This window comes from Equus quagga, chromosome 14 (genome assembly GCF_021613505.1).
Source record: "Equus quagga isolate Etosha38 chromosome 14, UCLA_HA_Equagga_1.0, whole genome shotgun sequence".
Taxonomy (NCBI): Eukaryota; Metazoa; Chordata; class Mammalia; order Perissodactyla; family Equidae; genus Equus; species Equus quagga.
The window spans coordinates 62071214-62092632 of NC_060280.1; the positions used below are offsets into that span (position 1 = coordinate 62071214).

General features: G+C 40.7%; 1 protein-coding gene across 1 annotated transcript in view; it reads right to left on the reverse strand.

Moving 5' to 3' along the window:
• Nucleotides 1-8560: 8560 nt before the first annotated feature.
• The window catches only part of ZW10 (zw10 kinetochore protein), a 44141-nt gene continuing 31282 nt past the window's right edge, over nucleotides 8561-21419 (reverse strand). The window contains exons 10-16 of the mRNA XM_046637655.1: nucleotides 19446-19684; nucleotides 17303-17374; nucleotides 15041-15210; nucleotides 14073-14203; nucleotides 13140-13271; nucleotides 12136-12338; nucleotides 8561-9164 (exon numbers count right to left, since the gene is read on the reverse strand). Of these exons, the coding sequence (XP_046493611.1) occupies nucleotides 9044-9164; nucleotides 12136-12338; nucleotides 13140-13271; nucleotides 14073-14203; nucleotides 15041-15210; nucleotides 17303-17374; nucleotides 19446-19684 (1068 nt within the window). The 3' untranslated portion in view covers nucleotides 8561-9043. The remainder of the gene's footprint in view (nucleotides 9165-12135; nucleotides 12339-13139; nucleotides 13272-14072; nucleotides 14204-15040; nucleotides 15211-17302; nucleotides 17375-19445; nucleotides 19685-21419) is intronic.

Genomic DNA, 21419 nt, shown 5'->3' on the forward strand with positions numbered 1-21419 from the left:
CTGCGTTCCGAAGAAGCTGTCCCGGGCACCTGACTAATTAAAGCAGAGCCCAGTGAATGCTCTGTTGACTTGGAAAGTGACGATGTTCACGGCTGTTAGTCAACAGATTAAATAAAAGGGACAAAGACGTTAAGGGGCAATAGGAAAAGTCTTGCCACTAAACCAAGTGTTTAAAACACAGCTGCTAGAGTGTGTGACCCAGGGGAGATCTGTCTGGTTCGATGGTCTGAATTGTGCCCCCTCCCCGCAATTAATACATTGACGTCCTAACTCCAGTATCTCAGAAGGTGACGTCATTTGGAGATGGGGTCTTTCCAGAGGTGATCAAGTTAAAAGAAGGTCATTAGGATGAGCCCCAATCCAATATGGCTGGTGTCCTTGAAAAAGGGTAAATTGACACAGAGAGACTCACGCAGAGGGAAGATGATAGGAGGAGACACAGAGAGAAGACCTATAAGCCAAGGAGAGTGTCCTGGAGCAGACCCTCCCTCACAGCCCCCGGAAGGTACCAATCCTGCCAACACTTTGGCTTTGGAGTTCTAGGCTCCGGAACTGTGACACGATCTGTTTCTGTTGTGTAAGCCACCCAGTTTCTGGTGCTTTGTTACAGCCATCCTGGTCAGCTAATGCATCTGGAGACTGTGAGAGGCAGAGAGACCCGTGGCGGAGAAGGAATTTTCATGAAAATAATGAAAAGAGCACCCACTCTAGCATCAAACAAACCCGGGTTGGGACGCTGACTTTGTATTGCCCACTGTGTGTCCTTGGGCAAGATGCTTAACCTCTCTGTGCCTTGATTCCTCATCTGTAAAATAGGGACAATACTATCTTCCTCAAAGGAATGTTCTTAGGATTAAACATGAAAACGTAGTCTTTGGGTTATACAGATCCAGATCACACACGGTCCCCTCAGCAACGAGGCAGAGTCACCAATGGAAATTCTGAACCACCTACTAAACACTGATGATAATGAGCACGAGTCACTTTTGTAAAATAACCACTAAGTGCACGTTAGCCTGATATTACGCCCCCTCTACAGGATCCTGGGAACATCATGATGACAGCTTCCTGTCTCAGTCCTTTCTGCCCCATGGAGTTTATCGCAGACTCGCTCTCTGTCTCTCTGACTGCAGACTCCAGCTTTATGCTGGGAAGTCGCTCTCCTTCATTTCTCAGGCCAGACTTGGGCCAGGAGAGGAGAGTGCATTCAGCAGCTCTCAGGGCCTGCCTCTCACCAGCTCCCTCCCATGCTCACTCCTGGAGACAGACATACAGACCAGAGAAAAAACTGCACCTTTTATTTGCCGCTTTTGTTACCTGTTTTAAAAAAAAAAAATGCTTGTTACTTAAACCCTCCCATCTCCACCCAAAAATAATAACCATCATATAAAACCAAATGGAAAACCGCTTCCAGTATCAATAATAATAATAAGCTTATGTAATAAAGGCCTATTTGTCCAGAATTGTTGGGAAGTTGGCTGTTTTGGTTAGCTGCCTGTTCCGTTTAAAAGTTATCCTATCAAAGCTGAAGGTTTTCGAAGAATTAGAATGTAAATCAAGTACGCTCAACTCCAAGTGCACCGGGAGGTCTGAAGCGCACCGTTCAGGAGCCTCGCGGAAGTTGGCAGCATTTCCGGGACACTGTGAGGGGTTCAGTCGGCGCTGAAGAGTCCTCATAACAAGAACTGAAGGTAATTTGTGCCTTTAGGTGGTATAAATCCTACACAAACGGGCTTTTATATATTTACATAAACACAAACATCCACACACAGCCAAGGGAAGAAGCTCTTCTGAGACCCAAAATCGAATCCTTCCCATGTCAGAGGTCTCGTGGGTTACTTACAAGGACATTCGGGCTCACACCACAAAGGTGCCCCCTTTTCTCTTTATTTGAGCTGCGTTGCCACACAGTGCGTGAGGCTGCCCTCAAATCCATCCGTGCGGATTTATTAAGCTTGCTCTGCCCAGCTCCACACCAAGAAAAGCTTCAGACGCCACCCCTGCCCTCCAAGAGTTGCAATTTAGTTGGAGAACTACCGACATAACGCCACTCTAAACTGTGCGCCTCGAGCCCGGAGTGCCGAGCGCTGGAGTTAACGCGTCCACGACCACCACTCTGTCAGGCCCTGTGCCGTGTGCTTTACGTAGGTGACCTCATTTTATCTTCCCAGCAACTCCGTGAGGTCAGCCATATTATTATCCCCATTTTACAAATGAAGATTCTGAGCCTGACAGAACAAACGACTGGTCTAAGGTCACAGAGTTAAGTACTAAAGTGTGAATCCAGGTCAGTGTAACTCCACAGCCAACGCCAGCACTTCACCCCTCCATCTGTCCTTCCTCCACCTCTCCTCTGACCCAGGTCCGGGCAGACCAGCCCGTCATGGCAAGGATCATCCGAAGGATCAGAGCTACATCCCTCCTGCTCCTTCATCGTTTCATCCCCATCTACTCACCCACAGTTCCTAGTAAGGTTTCCCAAGACAAGACAAAACAAAAGAACAGAGAACTGAGGCAATGGGCTTCTCAGGAGCCCCTTTCTTCTATTCTGAAGCAAACTCCAGGGGAAATATACTTCAGTGCCAGTCAAAAAAGGTGTTTACCGTCTTTGCTTCACGGAACAGTAATATTACTTTCTTAATGAGACTGTGACTTTGCCTTTATAAAAAAAAAAAAAAGAGTTATCATATAGGTCTGCTGCTCCTCTAACTGAATTATTCTTTCCCTCTGACTGCTTTGCTGGCAGAAATTAGTAAAAGACAAACAAAAACCAGTAAGTTAAGATTCTATTGAGTTCTCAGAGACCCCAAGTTAAATTCTCATACGTTGATAAAGTCGACGTTAAACATTCAACCAGGCACTTGGGGTAAAAAGAAACAGAAAAAGAATGAGAAACAATACTGCCACACGCAGGTACCACAGCACCACCCGGCCAGATAGAGGAGGTGGCTGGTATCTTTCTAGACTGAACAGGAAATTGACACAGGCATGTAGGGGATTTCAGCTCGCCATGAGAGGTCCCACTCTGCTAAACACCAGAATGTCCAATGTGCTTTTTAATTGCCTTGCTAATAAGTGCTTTTCAGAAAGCCAAGGAAGAAAAGAGGGGAACTTTTTTTTCAAAACAACAGTTTGAGAACAATTGCAAATTTCACAATAGGCCAGAAAAAAAAAGGTTTGGCCTAGGCACAGGCCTTGGCTTTAGGAAAGCGTATTTTTTAAAGAGTACTGAAAATGTCAGAAATGATCTATGGTCATAGACTGTAAAAGAAAGACATCATCCTATGAATGAAAGTGAGGGGGTGTGTTCAAAACTGAAAATCTGGGGCCAGCCCAGACAGCCTAGTGGTTAAAGTTTGACTCATTCTGCTTTGGCAACCTGGGTTCAGGTCGCTGGCACAGAACCATACCACTCATCTGTTATTGGCCATGCTGTGGCAGCAGCTCACGTTTAAAAAAAAAAAAAAGAGAAAGATTGGCAACAGATGCTAGCTTAGTACAAATCTTCCTCAGCAAAAAAAAAAAAAAAAAAAAACCTGAAAATCTGACCATATAATAAAATATGATAATACAGTAAAAAACAAGAGCGTGACTGCAAATGGAAACCAGCAATGAGTTCTACAAAACAACAACCAAAACAAGAAATAGGTCCTCCATACGCAACACTATAAAAACAGCCTGAACATGGAAAAATAGCGTCAGGAAGATCAGAGCCCAGAATATGCTGACGTTTATGAAACACACTATTTCAAGGGATTTTGGGGGGGTGGCGGGAGGGGGTATGGTCCCTGAAAGAAAAGGAACAAGAAAGAGTTAGGCTATGCTTGGAGTTGGTGATGGATGTTAAGAAAATGACAGAAAGCTGAACAACTCAAATACCCTTTTGCTTCCATATTCCCTATCAAGGAGACTCCCTCTTCAACCTGGAAAGGATAGAACAAACGTATTTGAGAGGGAAACGAAGCCGAAGATAAGTGAAAAGATAGAAAAAGAAAACCTGGGTTTGAAATGAGTTCACAATTCTAGACTCTAGATATAATTCTAGAATTCCATCCCAAGAGACTTAACAATAAGAGAAACTGCAGATGTAATCACAAAACCGTGTCACATAGTCCTGGAGATGAGTAAGTGTCCCGATTTTCAAAAGGGGCAACAGGTCTACTGTTACTTCAGACCAATGCCATTGAAGTTAATTTTACAAAAGATCCTAGAACAGATTATTACATAGATAGTTGGGGAGCAAGAAGTCCTCATTTTTTAGTTCTAAGTAATAATAATGTAGATAGTGATATGGCAAAGTACTTAAGACTATGCACATAGGAAAAGAGCTCAGTATTGGAATTAAATGAAATTTATAATGAAGTTAATCTGACATATTTAATGTTATACATAATTTTTATCGTACTGCATGGTAATCAAGCATAAATGGAGCCCTTCATGCAAATGAAAACAATTATTATTCTTTTAAAGCAGCGATTCTAAAGTCAGAGAACGGGAACGGGAGACAGAAGCCACCAGCGGCTGCTCCACTCCACCCAGACAGACCTCCGGGAAGGGGGTTCCTCTCACTTAAACCAAGCCAGTCCCAGACTCCAACCAACACCGTTCCCAGAATCCAGCAGCTGGAGCTGGGTCACCTCATCTACTGGGATTCTCCATGAAAGGAGCCCAAAAGAATCGAGTCGTAAAGAGGTGGGGTGTATCTTCTGATGAAACAAACAAACAGCGTGTGTTTGCAGGAGCAAGAAGGAGTGGGTAGGGGAGGCGGGGTACAGATGAAACAAGATTGGCTGTATGACCATAATTGTTGAAGAGGAGTGATGCTAGGGGTTCACCATACTATTTTCTCTACTGTTATACGTTTCCCTTTTTTTTTTTTTTGAAGCTACCAAAGGTTTCCCATTTGACTCAGAGTTTAAAACAAACCCCAAATCCTTGTGACGGCCTATACAATCTATCCCCTCCTCTCCAGTTACTTCTCTAACCCCCTTAGCCCTGCCCTCTCCGTCACTCTCTGCTGTGCCTTGAGTTCACCAGGCACACTCCTCCCACCTCAGGGCTTTGCATGGGCTGGTCTCTCTGCTGAGCTGTCTGCACCCAGATGGCCACGTGGCTCACGCACCTGCTCCAGGAGGTGCGCTCTGACCGCCCTCTTCAGAACGGCAGTTTGCTCCACTTTCCCTTATCCTGGAACTCCAGGGGAGTTCAGTTATCACCCTACATTTATTTTTTCCATAGCACTTCAAGTCTGCAAACATACTAATTTACTTACTTTATGTTTATTATCTGTCTTTGTCATCAGAATTTAAATCTTGAGAAGGACAGGGGACTTTTGTTTTAGGGGAGTTTTTTTCAGCGACTAGAGCAATGCCTGGCACCCTATAAATGTAAGTGGAATGAATGTAGGAAGGTTTCAGAACTACTTTAAAAGGCTGAGACAAGGGAGGGAGTAGGTGTCTCTGGCCTTGGTTCTCGTGTCTTCTTCAATAGCTGGAGCAGTTAAGACCCATCTACTCCCACCCCGCTCTCTTGACTGCACAAGAAATCTGGGGCACCTGACTTCTGAGGAGGAGTGAAGACTTATACATAGCTCATCAGAATTATCGCCCTCCTCCCCGACTCTCAGCAGAGATTTCATAACTTGGGTTTGAGACATCTAAGGCTATCTCCAGTCATGTCATGTGACATCACATAGTTCTTACCCAGACTCCTCATGACAAAGTGAGGAATTTCTGTCTAAACCATACGATAATTGAAATGCTTCCCAAAATTGGGGCTTTATAACTTTTGGGAAATTTTAGGCTCTAGCGAAATGTGTATTTTTAGGAGGGAGGAAGTTATTATCGTAAAACAAATGTTCAAAGTCAGTTCTGTGATTAGGAAGAATGTGGGCATCAAAACCCAATTTAAAAGGACCACTTTGTGCCTAGACTGTGTGAGGCAGCTTCCAATCGCCTCAGCCCTTCCTGCCTTTGCAGTGCCCCCGCTCTACTAAGAAGGTCCTCCCGGATACCTTCAGCTGGCCACGGCACAAACCAGCCGTGGGGCTTGGACAAACTACTCCTTTGGGCCAGCTTTCTTATCACAAAAAGACCCTAGGGTGTGCGTGTGCATGAGTCTGTGTGTGTGTGTGTATCTATGTATACCACTCAGAACTTTCAGAAGATAGACAAAATGTTGGGAAATCAGATAAACAAGAGAATGAAACCCCACAAAAGGCTGGGAATCATTGCCTTAAGTGATAGTATGTACTTGCAAGCATAGGAAGGAAATTTCCCACATCTCCTTTAACAGTGTTATTAATAGAAGGAAATACGGTCTGATCTATCTACAAGTGATAGTTGGGCGACATGTTGCAGCTTATACTATAGATGCTGTTCAGCGTCCGGATAACCTTCCTGGGCTGACAAGGGCCAGAATATAAGCCCAGGGTAAAATGGACAGGCTCCCTGGCTTTCATTTCCACAGACCAGGCCTAGATGCCTTGTGACGCTCCCAGGCCTGAGGAAAGAGTGCCATCTGGAGGATCTCCATTTTAGAGAGAAATCCTCACGCAAAACTGACCATGGAATGTGTCACCACAACGCAGGATCCACACAGTAACAGGAGCCACTATCAAGCCACTCTATGGATTTAAGTTGTTTGAAGTCTTGGCTTTTAACAAAAACTTTCCTTTTTACTAAAATCTTGGGGAACCTTTCTTGAATTTCATTTCTCGAAGTCATTTGTGTAGTTCTGGGTGTTAATTGGGAAGACGTGTCTTCTAGTAGGCGCACGGATCCACTAAATGAGTCAAGCCTCTTAAAGTTCCCTTCCTCCCATAATCTACACACTCTTTCTAAAGGAAACAGGTCCTACTCCCATTCCAACTCAGGTTCCCAATCAAAATAGGTGCCCTCGGGCTGGCCCAGCGGCATAGTGGTTAAGTTCGCACACTCTGCTTCAGCAGCCTAGGCTTTGCAGGTTCACATCCCAGACAGAGACCTACACACCACTCATCAAGTCATGCTGTGGTGCCATCACACATGCAAAATAGAGGTAAGCTGGCACAAATGTTAGATCAGGGACAATCTTCCTCAAGCAAATAGAGGAGGACTAGCAACAGATGTTGGCTCAGGACCAATCTTCCTCACCAAAAAAAAAAAAAAAAGGTACCCTCAAGGTCCCTATAAGAGCTGCCAGACCCAACTCCCACATGCTCAATCAGATGGCTCATCCCTACCAGAGTGAACACCCACTTGATCATTAGCCATCAATTGCCTTGGCTAGGGAAGAGGATGGAGTCTGCCTGCTGTGTGTACCATGGTATTCAAACTATTCATTAGGGGAAATAGTCCCAAGGAATGGAGTCTACACAGCCTCAGAAAAACTGTACTGCAGTTTTCTGTGCTTCTGAAGGGAGGGAAGAAGTGAGGAGCATGCTTTTCAGTCACAAGAGATCCCACCCCCAAATTGCTGTACCTGTCAAGCAACAGGAATAGCTTCCATGAACAAAAGATCTGATGCTCTGTGTAATACTCCTGTGGTGCCCTTATTTCAGTTCTGTCCTTAGTTCTCCATTCTCTCAACTGCGGAGAAAAGAATGCTACCCGAAATTGTGTGAATTTTCAAAAACAGGTATCTTCTTCACCTGTGAATGCCTCCTTCCTCTTCTCTCAAGAAAGACAGCTCCTTTGTTCCTAAAAAACTAGTTGGTTCAGGCAATTATTTTTTCTGTGAGTTCTCATAGGAAGACATGCTGAGTACAGACAAACAGCTTGTCATGAACCACAGCTGAGCTTTAAAGAAAACCAATCTTCTTCTTTCTTATTTATTCTTCTATGACCCCTAAACAGGTAAAAGAAAAATTAAGCATCTGGATGACGAGGGGCTGAGCCAGAACTAAGAGTGAGGCGGTGAAGGCGGAACACTTGAAGGCAGAAGGAAAAACACTTTGTTCTGTGTGTGCCAGGGATGGAGCGGCCGAGGCCGAAGGAAGCGTGCCCTCTGTCCTGAAAACGGCCCCCAGACAGCACCTGGCTCAAAGCACATGACGAGCACACCCTTTACCCCCTTTTCATAAGAAACCATACGTCAGTATGAAGAAACACAAGCCCGAGTCCTACCGAGGTCCAGGATAACCTTAACATAATATCTACCTCCAGTAGCTGCAAAGAGTTAAAACACAAAAAGTTGAGCTGAAGGATTACCTGTGTCCACCAAATAAAGGATGAGGCTACAGAGCCCACAGTTAGCATCTCATGGCACAACATTCGCCCAAAAAACAGTGGCAATTTAAACCTTTGTTATTTGATAGGCTCAGAAGCAGTGGAGCTTGAGAAGGCAAAAAAAAAAACCTCCGACCAAGAAAACAGAATTTAGTTGAAATGGCAAAAAGCGCTAAAAATTTATACTGAAAGTCCTAGGAATTCTGGGAAATTGTCAGTGTTATGAAGAAAGAAGAGGACAAGTCAGCGAGTCCTCTGTGAGGATCATAAATGTCAATAAAAAGAATGGCACAGAAGGTATGAAAACTTGGTCTCTTTCGTCAAAGTTCCTGTGTTATTAAAGACACTCACCCTTAAACTCTGAAAAGCATTATTTATTGGAAAGAAATATTAAAGGAAGTCTCCTTAATTCCCGGAAAGCTAGATATGATTGCCCTATTTTGGGGAATATATCTCCCATTTGCTCACAAATTCTTCACTGTCTCTTAGAATCTCCTGGATTCCTCGATCCAAGGCTACGGCCTACACTCACAATGAATACAGTTCCCAGAAGGCCCTGGACACAACAGGAAATAACGCTGCCCTATAGTTTCTTATCAAGGGAGAGTGGCTAGAAAGTTAACAAATTGAGGTGCTTCTCTTGACATCTTATCTTATCATCCAGTTCTTCAACAAAGCCTCACATAGGCCAGGAGGGAAGGCATTCTTAGGTGAAATCAAACTTCTGTGATATATTGGTTCATCAAAACCAACGGGTGATTCCAAAGTCTTTAAAGGAGTAATTATGCCAAGAGAGGAATCCACATAGTCAAGACAGCTTTCTTAGGAAGACAGAGCTATTTAATCTTAGCAAGGGCAGCTGCTCTTCTTTCTGTGTTCTGGAACAAGGCACGAATTAAAGCTTTTACTTCACTGGAAGAGAATGCAGCTGCCAAGGGCCCTTTTCCATCTGCCCACCTGCAAAATAAAAGATAAAATTCTATTTCCTATTACATCACTGCAGCATAATCAAGATTTTAAAATTGCTTATTTGATCCCAAATGCTTATTTATGTTAAATGAAAATAAAACAAACGTTGGCATCCTTCCCCTTCTTTACTACCACTCAATCTCTTTGACCTCTTCTGCTCTCTGGCTGCATTTTGGTATTAGTACAGACAAATGAGGAGACCAAGTTAGGAAGATAAGACAGTTCTCCATTATGCTATATTCACTAAGCCCTGTTCAAAGTTAACAATTATAACATTCTCATATAGTCATATAGAGCCTTGGGATCTGAAACTACTTTAAAAAGTGAACCACAGGCAACAAATATTAACTGACAAAGAATTGGTATAAAAAATACACAGAGGAGGGGCCAGCCCGGTGGTGCAGTGATTAAGTGTTCAGGTTCCGCTCCAGCGGCCCAGGGTTCACCTATTGGATCTCGCGTGCAGACATGGCACCGCTTGGCACGCCATACTGTGGTAGGCGTCCTACATAGAAAGTAGAGGAAGATGGGCACAGATGTTACCTCAGGGCCAGTCTTCCTCAGAAAAAAGAGGAGGATTGGTAGCAGTTGGCTCAGGGCTAATCTTCCTCAAAAAAAAAAAAAAAAATCACAAACATAGAGGAGCCGCCCAGTGGCACAGCGGTTAAGTTCACACACTCCACTTCAGCAGCCCAGGGTTCTTGGGTTCGGATCCCAGGTGCAGACCTATACATCACTCATCAAGCCATGCTGTGGCAGATGTCCCACATACAAAATAGAGGGAGATTTGACACAGATATTAGTTCAGGGACAATCTCCCTCAAGCAAAAAAAGGAAGGCTGGCAACAGATGTTAGCTCAGGGCCAATCTTCCTCGCATACACACAAAAAGTACACAGAGAATTCCCATGAATCAATAATGAAATCATAAATAACAGTAAAATAAAGGGCAAAAAATATGAACAGGCATTTTACAATAAAAGAAAAATGGATGATTAATAAAAAGATGCTCAACATCATTAGAATTTAGGGAAATGCAAATTTCACACCAACTGGGTTATCAAAAATTTTTAAATCTGATAATACAAAATACTGGTAAAAGTGTGAAACAACAAGATAAACTCTAAGTATTTGTATGATGGAATACAGCAGTGAGAATGAACTGCAGAAGCACACACCACCACGAATGAATTTCAAAATCATAATATCGAATAAAAGAAGCAAGCGAGAAGATGCTACCGACAGAAAGTTCAAAAACAGGCAAGTCTAGACTTTACATTGTTTAGGGATATGTGGTAAAACTAAAGAAAGGCAAGGAAGTAAGTAACGCAATATTCAAGATAGCGGTTACCTGTGTGGGGAGCATTTGGAGAGGGTCACACAGGCTTCTTTAAAGGTACTGGTAATATTTTTCTTAAGTTGGGTAATAGGTACAGGAACACTGATTTTATTCTTTTTCTTTAAACTGTGAATAAATGTTATATATACTGTGCTCCTTCATATATATATTTTATAATTTTAAAATGTTTAAACTACACGATTGGAGATAGTTTCCTTTGGTAAAAAAAAATTTTCTCAATTAGTTATTATATTTATTGAAATCTCTGGGGGAAAAAACCTTCCTATGAAGAAAAAGGAAGCAAAGAAATACAAGTATTGTAATTTTTCTCATAATAGAAAATTAATGATCATTCTTAGGCTGCAAGAGGGCCCTTTTAACAGTAGAAAGAAAAATTCTTAGCTGCTGCCCTCTGGAGTCTTACCTAAAGATATCTTATTACTCACTAAGGACTTGTAAATAAATAAATAAATAAAATTTTGCACTAATGTAGTTAGAGGTATTTTGATGTGAATTTTTTTTCAAGTAGACATCGTATTTACATCATTTTAGAATGGACAATATTTGCTGAGAAACTCAGACACATCTAGGATGGCTGGAGATGGACCTTAAGGCCTATTCAGGGAGTTCCCAATGCAAAGTGTGCAAACTTGTTAATCTACCACGACAATAATAAAAGCATCCAGAGATATATAACCAACCCACATCCATTCTGTTTGGGGCAGCATCAATGACCTCTGCACACTCAGTATAATGTGATACAGCATACAATTACTAGGCACAGCAGTGTTAACCGATGGTGCTGAGAGACATCATCATCCACTACACTTAAGAAAAGATGAATCCTTTCTGTGTATATTGTGCTTAACCCCTAAAACTACTGTGCTCCCTGTAGAAAAACTGCTGGTTGATCAAACAATGGTTTGATGCTGAATATTCCATACAGATAAAAGTCACTTCTCTGTTAACATATCAAAACCAATCTTCAAATGCATCCACTGTTGGTTAAAATGAGCAACAATTTCCGTCCAGGTGTCACAAGGTTGCAAGATCATTTGTACAGCATCCCAGAACAATATGTTTAAGACCAAAATAATATGAAACAAGGAAGCTTTATGTTATCAAATATGAGAAAGTGGTAATGAGATCCACACAATGACAGACCACACATAGGTCCCAACTAGTACTTCTGAATATGAAACTCTCTCCTGAGTCACATTAAGAAACAGAAAAAAGGGGCCGGCCCCATCACATTAAGAAACAGAAAAAAGGGGCTGGCCCCGTGGCCGAGTGATTAAGTTCACACGCTCCACTTCGGCGGCCAGGTGTTGTCGGTTCAGATCCTGGGCGAAGACATGGCACCACTCATCAGGCAATGCTGAGGTGGCGTCCCACAAGCCATAACTAGAAGGACCCACAACTAAAAAATATACAACTATGTACTGGGGGGATTTGGGGGAGAAAAAGCAGGAAAAAAAAGATTGGCAACAGTTGTTAGCTCAGATGCCACTCTTAAAAAAAAAAAAGAAAGAAAGAAACAGAAAAAAGCACTGCTATCAATGACACTAATACTCTTTGTAGCTATGGAGAGATATATGCCTCTATAGAAGGTTATACCCACCGATCTCCAATTTCTTGCAGGCTGGCTTGTAACATCATCATCAATTCTTTGAATGACATCCATTTTGGCACATAGACTGGAACCTCTTCTTGATATTTCTTGTTCTTGCTTTCTTCAGATAGAGGTGCAAATACCTGGGGTCCTTCATCCATCACTGTTTTGCATAAGGAATACAATCTATCACCATCTTCAGTAGAGATGTCCTGATTTTGCAAAGGGAACACAACAGAATGGAATTGGGCCAGCTTAGTAGTAAGGAAAGGCAGATCTTTGGTGCATGCTGTCCAGGGGCTCAGCTACAGCAAGATGTTTTCCAACCAATTTAGCATACCTTACTAGACATTAAATTTCATCAGCTCTCTGACAATACCCCTAAAGCTAGGAAGACACAAAATATGTTTCAACAGATTGTCAGTAATTTAGTTTGCCTGCATGAAAGAGCCCATTTCTCCAGTAGAATGTGGCACAGCTTGCTGCAAAGCAGGGGATGTTATTACAAATAAGAGTTCAGCCAATCTATGCTTTAGAGGCATCAGCAGGCAGAGTCTAGGCAACTCTCTTGTAGGATGACACACATAATCCCAACTGCAATAGTGTGTTGGAAAAGTAGTACTTGCACAAGGCTGCATTTCACTTTACTATATTAAATTATTTAGTTCACTTGCAAATTAAATACATATATGACTTCATACTTTATAATACATCTTGGGACTATTCAGTTTACAACCTCCTCAATCATAATTTGTACAGATGCTAGACGGAGAAGCAATATAATCCTACTTTCTTATACAAGTATAAAAGATACAGAGATTAGCAAGTCTCCAGCAAAACATAATTAAGACAAAACTGAATGACAGTATAATGAGTTAGACATAAAACAAGAGCAATTTCTTATACCATCTGTGTTGACTGAAAATGAGACTCCAACATCATTTTCTTAGTAAAGTGAGAATCTGGGACAAGAACTGCACCTCAAGTCTGGTGAGGCACGTAACGGCCCTTACCTCCAGGGTGGTGATTCTGCCAATGATCTCAGAAATTGCAGTACTGAGTAAAGTCCCCATAGCCTTGCAATATATATTCACTGGCAGGACATCCTGCCACACAATTCCAAGTCTCTTTAGTTGGTGCAGTACCTGTCAGGAGAACACAGCTATTTACATGCAAGAGAGATTGTTGCAACTCCTATTTTCCACATTTACATTTATTACTTGTGTGCATATGCAAGAAGAGGCGTTATGTAAAGGTGAGGTGAAGTAATCGAGAGTATGTGCTTCTTGAATATTTAACCTTAGTGCTATCCCTGCTAGATGAAAAGCAGACTTGTCCTGAGGATGGGAAAACTGCTGTAAAAAGATAAAGCACATAGGAGACAGGGGCATTAAGATGAAAGCTACTATTTCCAATTTCCCAAAACCAAGTTCACGGGTCAAATACTTGCTACCACAGACTTATTAGATAACTAATCACACTGTGGGGCTGATGGAAAGATAACTTCCTGCTGGCTTGGTGGGGCAGGGGAAGGGAAAGTTCATAAACATGAATGTACAAGGTATCCAGATTTTCCAATGGCGGGGTGGGGAATCAACTGAGCTACCTATTACAGATTCTTCACTGCTTAAAAAACAAGAAGGGAGCCAGCCCTGATGGCCCAGCAGTTAAAGTCTGGCACACTCCACTCTGGCAGCCTGGGTTCAGTTCCCGGGCATGGTCACTTGTCTATCAGTAGCCATGCTGTGGCGGCAGCTCACATAGAAGAACCAGAAGAACTTACAACTATACGCAACTATGTACTGGGGCTTTGGGCGGAGGGAAAGGAGGAAGATTGGCAATAGATGTAGGCTTAGGGCAAATCTTCCCCTATAAAAAATTTTAAAAAGAAGGGGGCATTATGTAAAGATCAAGTACAAATTCCAGAGCTAACAACAGCTTCCCACCTGTCGGATTGCTTTACTTGCTGCAGAATAATTCTCTTCATCATCCATGTTTGAAAAGTTCCTAGCACTTGATAATCGTTCCAGAAGTTCTCCTTTCTGTGCACGCATTTGGGCCAAAAAGCACTCTGTCCCTATGATGGTAAAATAGAATAAAGAATTCTAAAAGTTGTTCAGTTACATACTGCACAACCAGAGTGAAAGAGGAGAGACAAGCAGGAATGACGGATCTGTCCTGCCTATTTGAAAACAACTGCTTGCTAGATGACGTCATAAAGCTGCGCTAAGCTTACTAGAAACAATCACCTCTAATACATTAGCCAGTCCCTCCAAACCCATCCTCAGGATAAGTCTTTCCCAGTAGTTTGTCCAGAGTCAGATAAGAAAAGCTACTTGTATAGAAGAAACAGCCACTTCTTTTTCTGATATATCTACACCACCTAAGGGAAAAGTTAGGAATTGAAAAGCAGGTGAATCATAAAGATTCTCTGATTTTCTTCGGCTATCATTACAGTAAACATATTGATTTGCCCCACATTTCATTTTTTTTTATTTTAATAATCCCAAATAAAGCTAAAGAAGGGAGAAGATGGGGGAGGTTTTGCAAAAGAACAAGCACTGACATTAGTGAAGTCTTACCAACACTGCTAACAGAATTGTCACAATACAAATCTTATTATGTGTCATTCTACTAACATAACTCTGATTTGGTGAATTCACTGCACACCAGCAATGCAGCTGGGAACTCTTACGTTATCATGAAATCATATCATGAAAAAGTAATGCTTCTACAAAGACTGCATTCACTTTATAAAATTACCTGGATCACTTGCAAATTAAATGCCCTCCCACTTTCCAATATAGCTCAGGACCAACACCTAATTTCTAACTGCCTCATTCATAAATTACAAAGATATAGGCTCAGAAACTACACAATCAATATGCTTTCCAAAACTGAAGCTATCAGTTACCAAGTCTCCTGAAGCCAGGCACAAGGTCCACAAAAGTAGTAGTGCCATCACAGAGAATGGGGGTGAGACGCAATCCGAACTGGTGCCCGAGGGTCAGCAAGTGGTGAGCAATGTACATACAGTTGTTGTGGTGAATGGCAGCCAACTGGGGCAGTTTTTGAAGGTTCTCCCTAGGCCAGCAGGAGGAGGGGTAGAAAAAGAAATAAATCACCTGTTACTGAAGTCGGGGCTGAGGAAAAGTTACTACTCTTTCAACGTACTTCTAGGCTGTAATCACTGTCTACTGTACAAATGCCATGCATAACAAGATGTGATCTCACCACTCCCACTCCCACTCAATCAGAGGGAGGCTGTTTTGCCTGAAGGTGACCGCATCCTAGAAACGCATCCCAGTGATTAACAAAAAAGAAAGAATAAAGGAATCAAGATATTTACCTGTGTCAGCTCTTTGTACCGGAAACCTAGCATAGCTATACATAATAATGCCCTTGAAATTTAACACTGATAAGTCTGTAGAAATACAGATTTACTTCTCCTTTCTCCAAATTCCTATTTCATTGATATAATGAAGCACTTAACTATTATCTAATTCACAAGTTTCCAAAGGGGGCTACAGATTAGAGTCACTTGGGAAATTTAAAATATATAGACGTTTAGACGTCACCGCAAACAGATTAAATCACAGCCTCTGAGGGAAGCCAGCGCATTTGTTTCAAATCATCCCAGGTGATTTTAATTTTCATACAAGTGCGAAAATCACTGCTCTAATTCTTTCACACACATTAGTCTACCTACCCAGACTGAGAAGAGATCTTGTCTTATACTTCTGCTACATACCCACTAGCAGCCATTCAATTAATACTTCCTAGTTTGCTGATTCAAGGTCAGGCTAGAATATACAAAGTCAGAAACTAAAAATCTAAGACAGCTGTCTTCATTTGGGGCTACACATCAGAATCACTTGTAGGGCTTTGAAAAAACACAGATACATGGGTCTTACATCAGACCTATAAATCAAATCTCTAGGAGTAAGGCCTAGGTAAATATACACATTCTCTAAGCTCCATAAGAGATTCTAAAATACAGCCAAAGCTGAGAACTCTAACCTAGGACAGTGGATCTCAAAGTGTGGTCCCTGACAAGTAATATCAGCATTACCTGGAAATTTGTTAAAAATCCCAGGTTTTACCCTAGTCCTTCTGAATTAGAAACCTTGGGCACAGGATCCAGAAATCTGCATTTTAACAAGGCTTCCTGGTGATTCTGATATACACTGACTTTGTGAACCCTTGGTCCAGCACAAAGTTCCAAGATCATACAAAGGGGGAAGAGAGGCAAACCTCACTCCACACCAGTGTGAAAATATTTCTCTAAGCACAGAAACTCCTAAGTCAACCGTCCCTGACTCTCCAAGGACATGGCTATTAGCTGACCCAAAGATGCTTTTTCTTGTCCTTTACTTGACTAAGGAGAAAGCAAAACAAAAATTTTAAACCACAGCAAAGAGAACACAAATAAAACTAATAAGGTTCAGAATAAATAAGCTCTCTTGCATAACAAAAACAATAGGTGGACCTACTTAAAAACATCTCAATTGTTCAAAAATCCGAAATAAAAAATGCTACAAATAACAAACTGATTTTTTTCTTTGAAGCCAGAGTTCTTGACTAAGGAAAAGCTTTGTCGATACATTATTTAAAGCATTTATAAAAGTCATCCAAAACACTTAATTTGGATGAGACAGAACTCCTAGAGGCTCAAAGTTATGACTAAATTTTAGATTAATATTACAGGAAACTTTTACAATCCAAGATGTTAGGTAAATAGCTAGGAAGAATGGCTGATCATACTCAACAGTTAAACAGCAATCTTTTGTGCTATTAAGTCCACAAAGCTGTGAATGCCAAGGGAGAATGTGGTATGTTTACTGGATAGCAATTTGGAGTGATGGCCTTTTTGTTTTGTAACCAAGTACAGTGTGGCAGTTCTAAAAATATCTATTATCAAAAACAGGGAAAAGTTCTTGTGAGTGCTTAAATTTGCATCATCCACTATATTGCAAGATTATAGTACCCTTATTAACTTATTAATAAATGACCAATGTCCTTTAAATATGTATTTTAAATGGTTTCCTGCACTTTATTACGAATTTTAGTAACCAAAATATCTTCGGTGGGAATATAAAATTACTGGTTTTAACCTGACATTATAAACATTTTACACATACAAGATTATACAGAAATCAGATACAGTGGCACTTACTTGTGATATGTTGGTACAACATCATGGAACAAATGGAAGATATTCCTCACTGAGTAGAAAAGTTGAACAGCACTAAGAGGAAAACACAGTTTCAACAGAAATGCATAAGGATATATTGGAAATGAGAAAAAAAATTCAAACTAGGTGCACCTTAAGTGAGAATCATCAGCTACAACTACAGTTGGAGAGAATACGTGACTTGGTGACCGCTGGAAACAACGATTAATCCAGATGGACATACATTTTCAACCAGTATTTACTAATTAGACTGCACCTCTAAAAACCTGGACTCATTAATAATTTTAAGAATAGCAGCATTCAATCCAAAGCCTCTTTTCCATTTATCAATTTGTGTTCTGCCAGCACCCAGAGTATCCCTTCTGCAAAAAATGGAGCTAAGCCTCAAGCAAATGTCACCCACTCACTGACGCAATCTGCAAAGGGCAAGGTATCAATAAAGGCATTCACTTGGTTCTTTAGAATCAGGCTGACTTTCAGCTTTCACCTTTTCTCCTTCTTACCCCAGTGCAAGGAGATGAATCAACATTTCTAGGATAGAATCTAACCTCAAGGTTTTTTGCCCTTTAAATCTGGCCTTAGAACACCTAAAGATTATTATTAAAATGCATTTAGAAAGAGCAAATGTAAGGTTTGTACAGATTACTTCTACATAAGAATATCTTTAAACTATATACCTTGAATAAGTCATAGGAATTCCACAAATATTTAGAAAAATAATTCCTGGTTACTATACCCCAAATACTGTTACTACTTGATTACTATGATACTTGATTAAATAATTTCATTTTATTTTTGTTGCATACATTGCCTTTTGAGGTTTGATAATAGGGAAGTGGGTTATTGTAAAGAGGAGAGTGTTTTTGTTCGTCTTGTTAAAAACTATTTCTTTCAGTGGAAGGAATGTCCATAGACATTCAGTATATAAAAATATTATTTGATGCTCTGTGTTCTCAAAAGATTTAGGAACTATTGCCTTGCATTCTTAATTTGTGATCTGGTATATTTCAGGAAAATGCCATATGAAAAAACAGTCACACCTATATTTATTTTGCCAAAGAAGTATATACTCCCTTACATGCATTTTTCTTTCTTCTTCTATTTAAAACTGGGTGGACTTGTGAATATAATGATTCATTAAAGTCAAAGAAGTACCTTGGTAAACATGTTCTTCCTAGAGCAGAATAAAATAAAGGGGTTTGTTTACACATGGAGAAAAAAACTGAAACTCGGGAAGCCCATCTGAAGATGCAATTTGATTAAGGCAAGCTCTAACTTAAATTGTTTTCTACTATAAGGATGAGAAGTAAAAAACTGCTACACAGAGATTCAAACTAAAGAGGCTTTTGTAAATCTGTTCTACAATCACTTTGGGCTACAGCCTGCCATTTTCTCCTCAGTTTTGTCTAGGAGTAGGAAAGGAGCTTATTAAAGAAAGAGATTCAGTACAAGATGTGGAATGGAGCTTGAGGTACCCTGAATACAATGTAGATTACAAGAAATCGTCTTGAAAGGGAGAAATCAGATCTTTGGTACATTCCATTCTTTTCCTTCTACCTTTGGCTGCCCAATAAACTATTACTGCTTTAAAAATAAAGATTTAAAATGTAAATTAATTAAAACCTGGATTTCAAAAGGCAAAATGAATGTTAAAGTAAATGGCCAAAGCAGCTGGAGCAGATGGTAAACTATCACTATGACCCCTACCACCAACAACAATAAACATTTGAGTACTAATCTCTTAATCCTTTTCCAGGTAGTATTCTAAGTTCTTTACACATGCTTTCTCATGTAATATGATTCAATTCAAATAAAGAGTAAAGATTAAACAAAAATTAAAGAGGTTTTTCTTAAAAAGTGATTAACAATTTTCAACAGCAAAGAAACCCGTTTGTCCCTCCATACACACGCTTTTATTTCTTATGCTTTGCTGTAAGACGTATATGTTATTGTAAACAAAACTTAATTATCAATGTGTATCTGTGTCCTACGCTGTTTTTCTATGAAAAAAAATTAATGGGATAAGAAAACCCAAAGAATTCTAGCTAATTTTCTCAACAAATGTCCAATTTCGATGTGCATTTAACCACGCTGTTGCCATTTTCAGACGCCTCACAACTCTTACCATTGGTCACTGCTGGTTGTGGCCTCCAGTAAAGTCTGATAGGCAAGTTCCATGAGCTTCTCCACAGACTCACTGATGCGGCATGTGGGCAAAGAAAAGGAATGTTGGTCCAATGTATTTTCAGGCTCTAAATTCACCACTTCGTTGTACTGAGTTGTGGACATTTTCTGTACTTCTAGCTTGTTATCCTCATCAGGACTGGGTAAGTGTGGCACACTTATCTTAGAATCAGGAGTAATCTAAGATTCAAACACAGAAACATAGAATATGCACTGTCCTCTGAATAATTCAAATGCAAGCATACAGTGAGGAATAAGATACTGGCTGCTTCCTTGATAATAAAGCTGTGGCTCTAGCGAGTAACTAAAAGATTGGAGGAAATATGGCAGTATTTTAATGACTGTTCGATCTTGGGTTGAGAGCGTGTCATAAGAAATAGGCAATCCCCTTTACTGTGCAATTCTTCCAATTCTTCTATGCACTCAATCTTGGTGGAAACAGAAAGCTGTGAAACTGGCCCAGGATTTCAGGTAAACAAAAGGACCTTCAAAAATCATCTGTCTCAGACTAGACTATTAGATTTTTGCAGACCAGTATGATTTTGTGTTCTATTGTCATTAAACAAATTATTTCCCACCTGGAACATGTGTTGGCTTAGCCAAAGAAATAACGCATTCAGGATACCATATCTTCCCCTTAAAAAAAATTCCAAACCAGGGGCTGGCCCCGTGGCCGAGTGGTTAAGTTCGCACGCTCCGCTGCAGGCAGCCCAGTGTTTCGTTGGTTCGTATCCTGGGCGCGGACATGGCACTGCTCGTCAAGCCACGCTGAGGTGGCATCCCACATGCCACAACTAGAAGGACCCACAACGAAGAATATACAACTATGTACTGGGGGGCTTTGGGGAGAAAAAGGAAAAAATAAAATCTTTAAAAAAAAAAAAATTCCAAACCAAAACCAAAAAAGCCTCCCTAACATTTATACAGAATGAAAATTCCCAGACATGGTCAAGACTAAAGGAAGAACACTAGGCTGCTAGTCTGGAAACGTCAGTGACATTTTTTACCCTAATCTTTAACAAAGTCATTTAGCCTCTCTGGACCTCAATTTTCTCATTGTAAAATGAAGAAACTGTACTACAATAATGATTCTCAAACCCTGCTTCTCAAAGATTCCTGAAAGGCCAAAAAAAAGGGGATTAAGCAGATAAAAGCAGCAGGTTCCACTGCAAGAAGAGCAGCTCTGTTCTGCACACACTGGACCTCGCCAGAAAATTTCTGATAAAGTTCCAAGTCTAACAAAAAGCTGTCACACTTGCCTTCCTAATCTATAAAATGGTAAAACAATATCTACTTTGTAGGGCTCTTATGAAATTTAAATGAGAATACAAGTGTCAGGGACCTGGCAGTGAAAACTACAGCTACGATTAGAATGCAGAAGGAAAAAATTATAATTACAGAGATGATTAGAAAAATGCTAATGTTTGTCTGAAAAAACAGTGAATCCAGAATACACAACTCAAAAAAGTCACTTCATAAGAACGGTTGAGGGAACCTCAAGATAGAAGAATATAAGATCTAATATGCTATCTGTCAGTTTAAAATGTAAAAACAAAACAACAAAACACAACTTTATATCTTTCGGGAAAATAGTACACATAGGGAACTGTTTCAGAGAGAATTTAGATGAAGTCCACGAAAGGCAATTAAGTTGAAAACGGTTCTCAGAAAAAGAAAGGGGAGCTTTTCAAAGTTGGGCAGTCTAGAAGATCTAATTCCAGGGCTGAAATGCCAAGAAAAAGAACTAGGTTCGAATTCAGAGGAGTGGTTCTCAACTAGGGACAACTGAGCCTTTCAGGGGACACTTAGCAATGTCTGGAGACATTTTTGGTTGTCACAACTGGGAGAGGTGCTATTGGCATCCAGTAGGTAGAGGTTAGGGATGCTGCCAAATCTCCAGCAGGAGAGCCTCCCA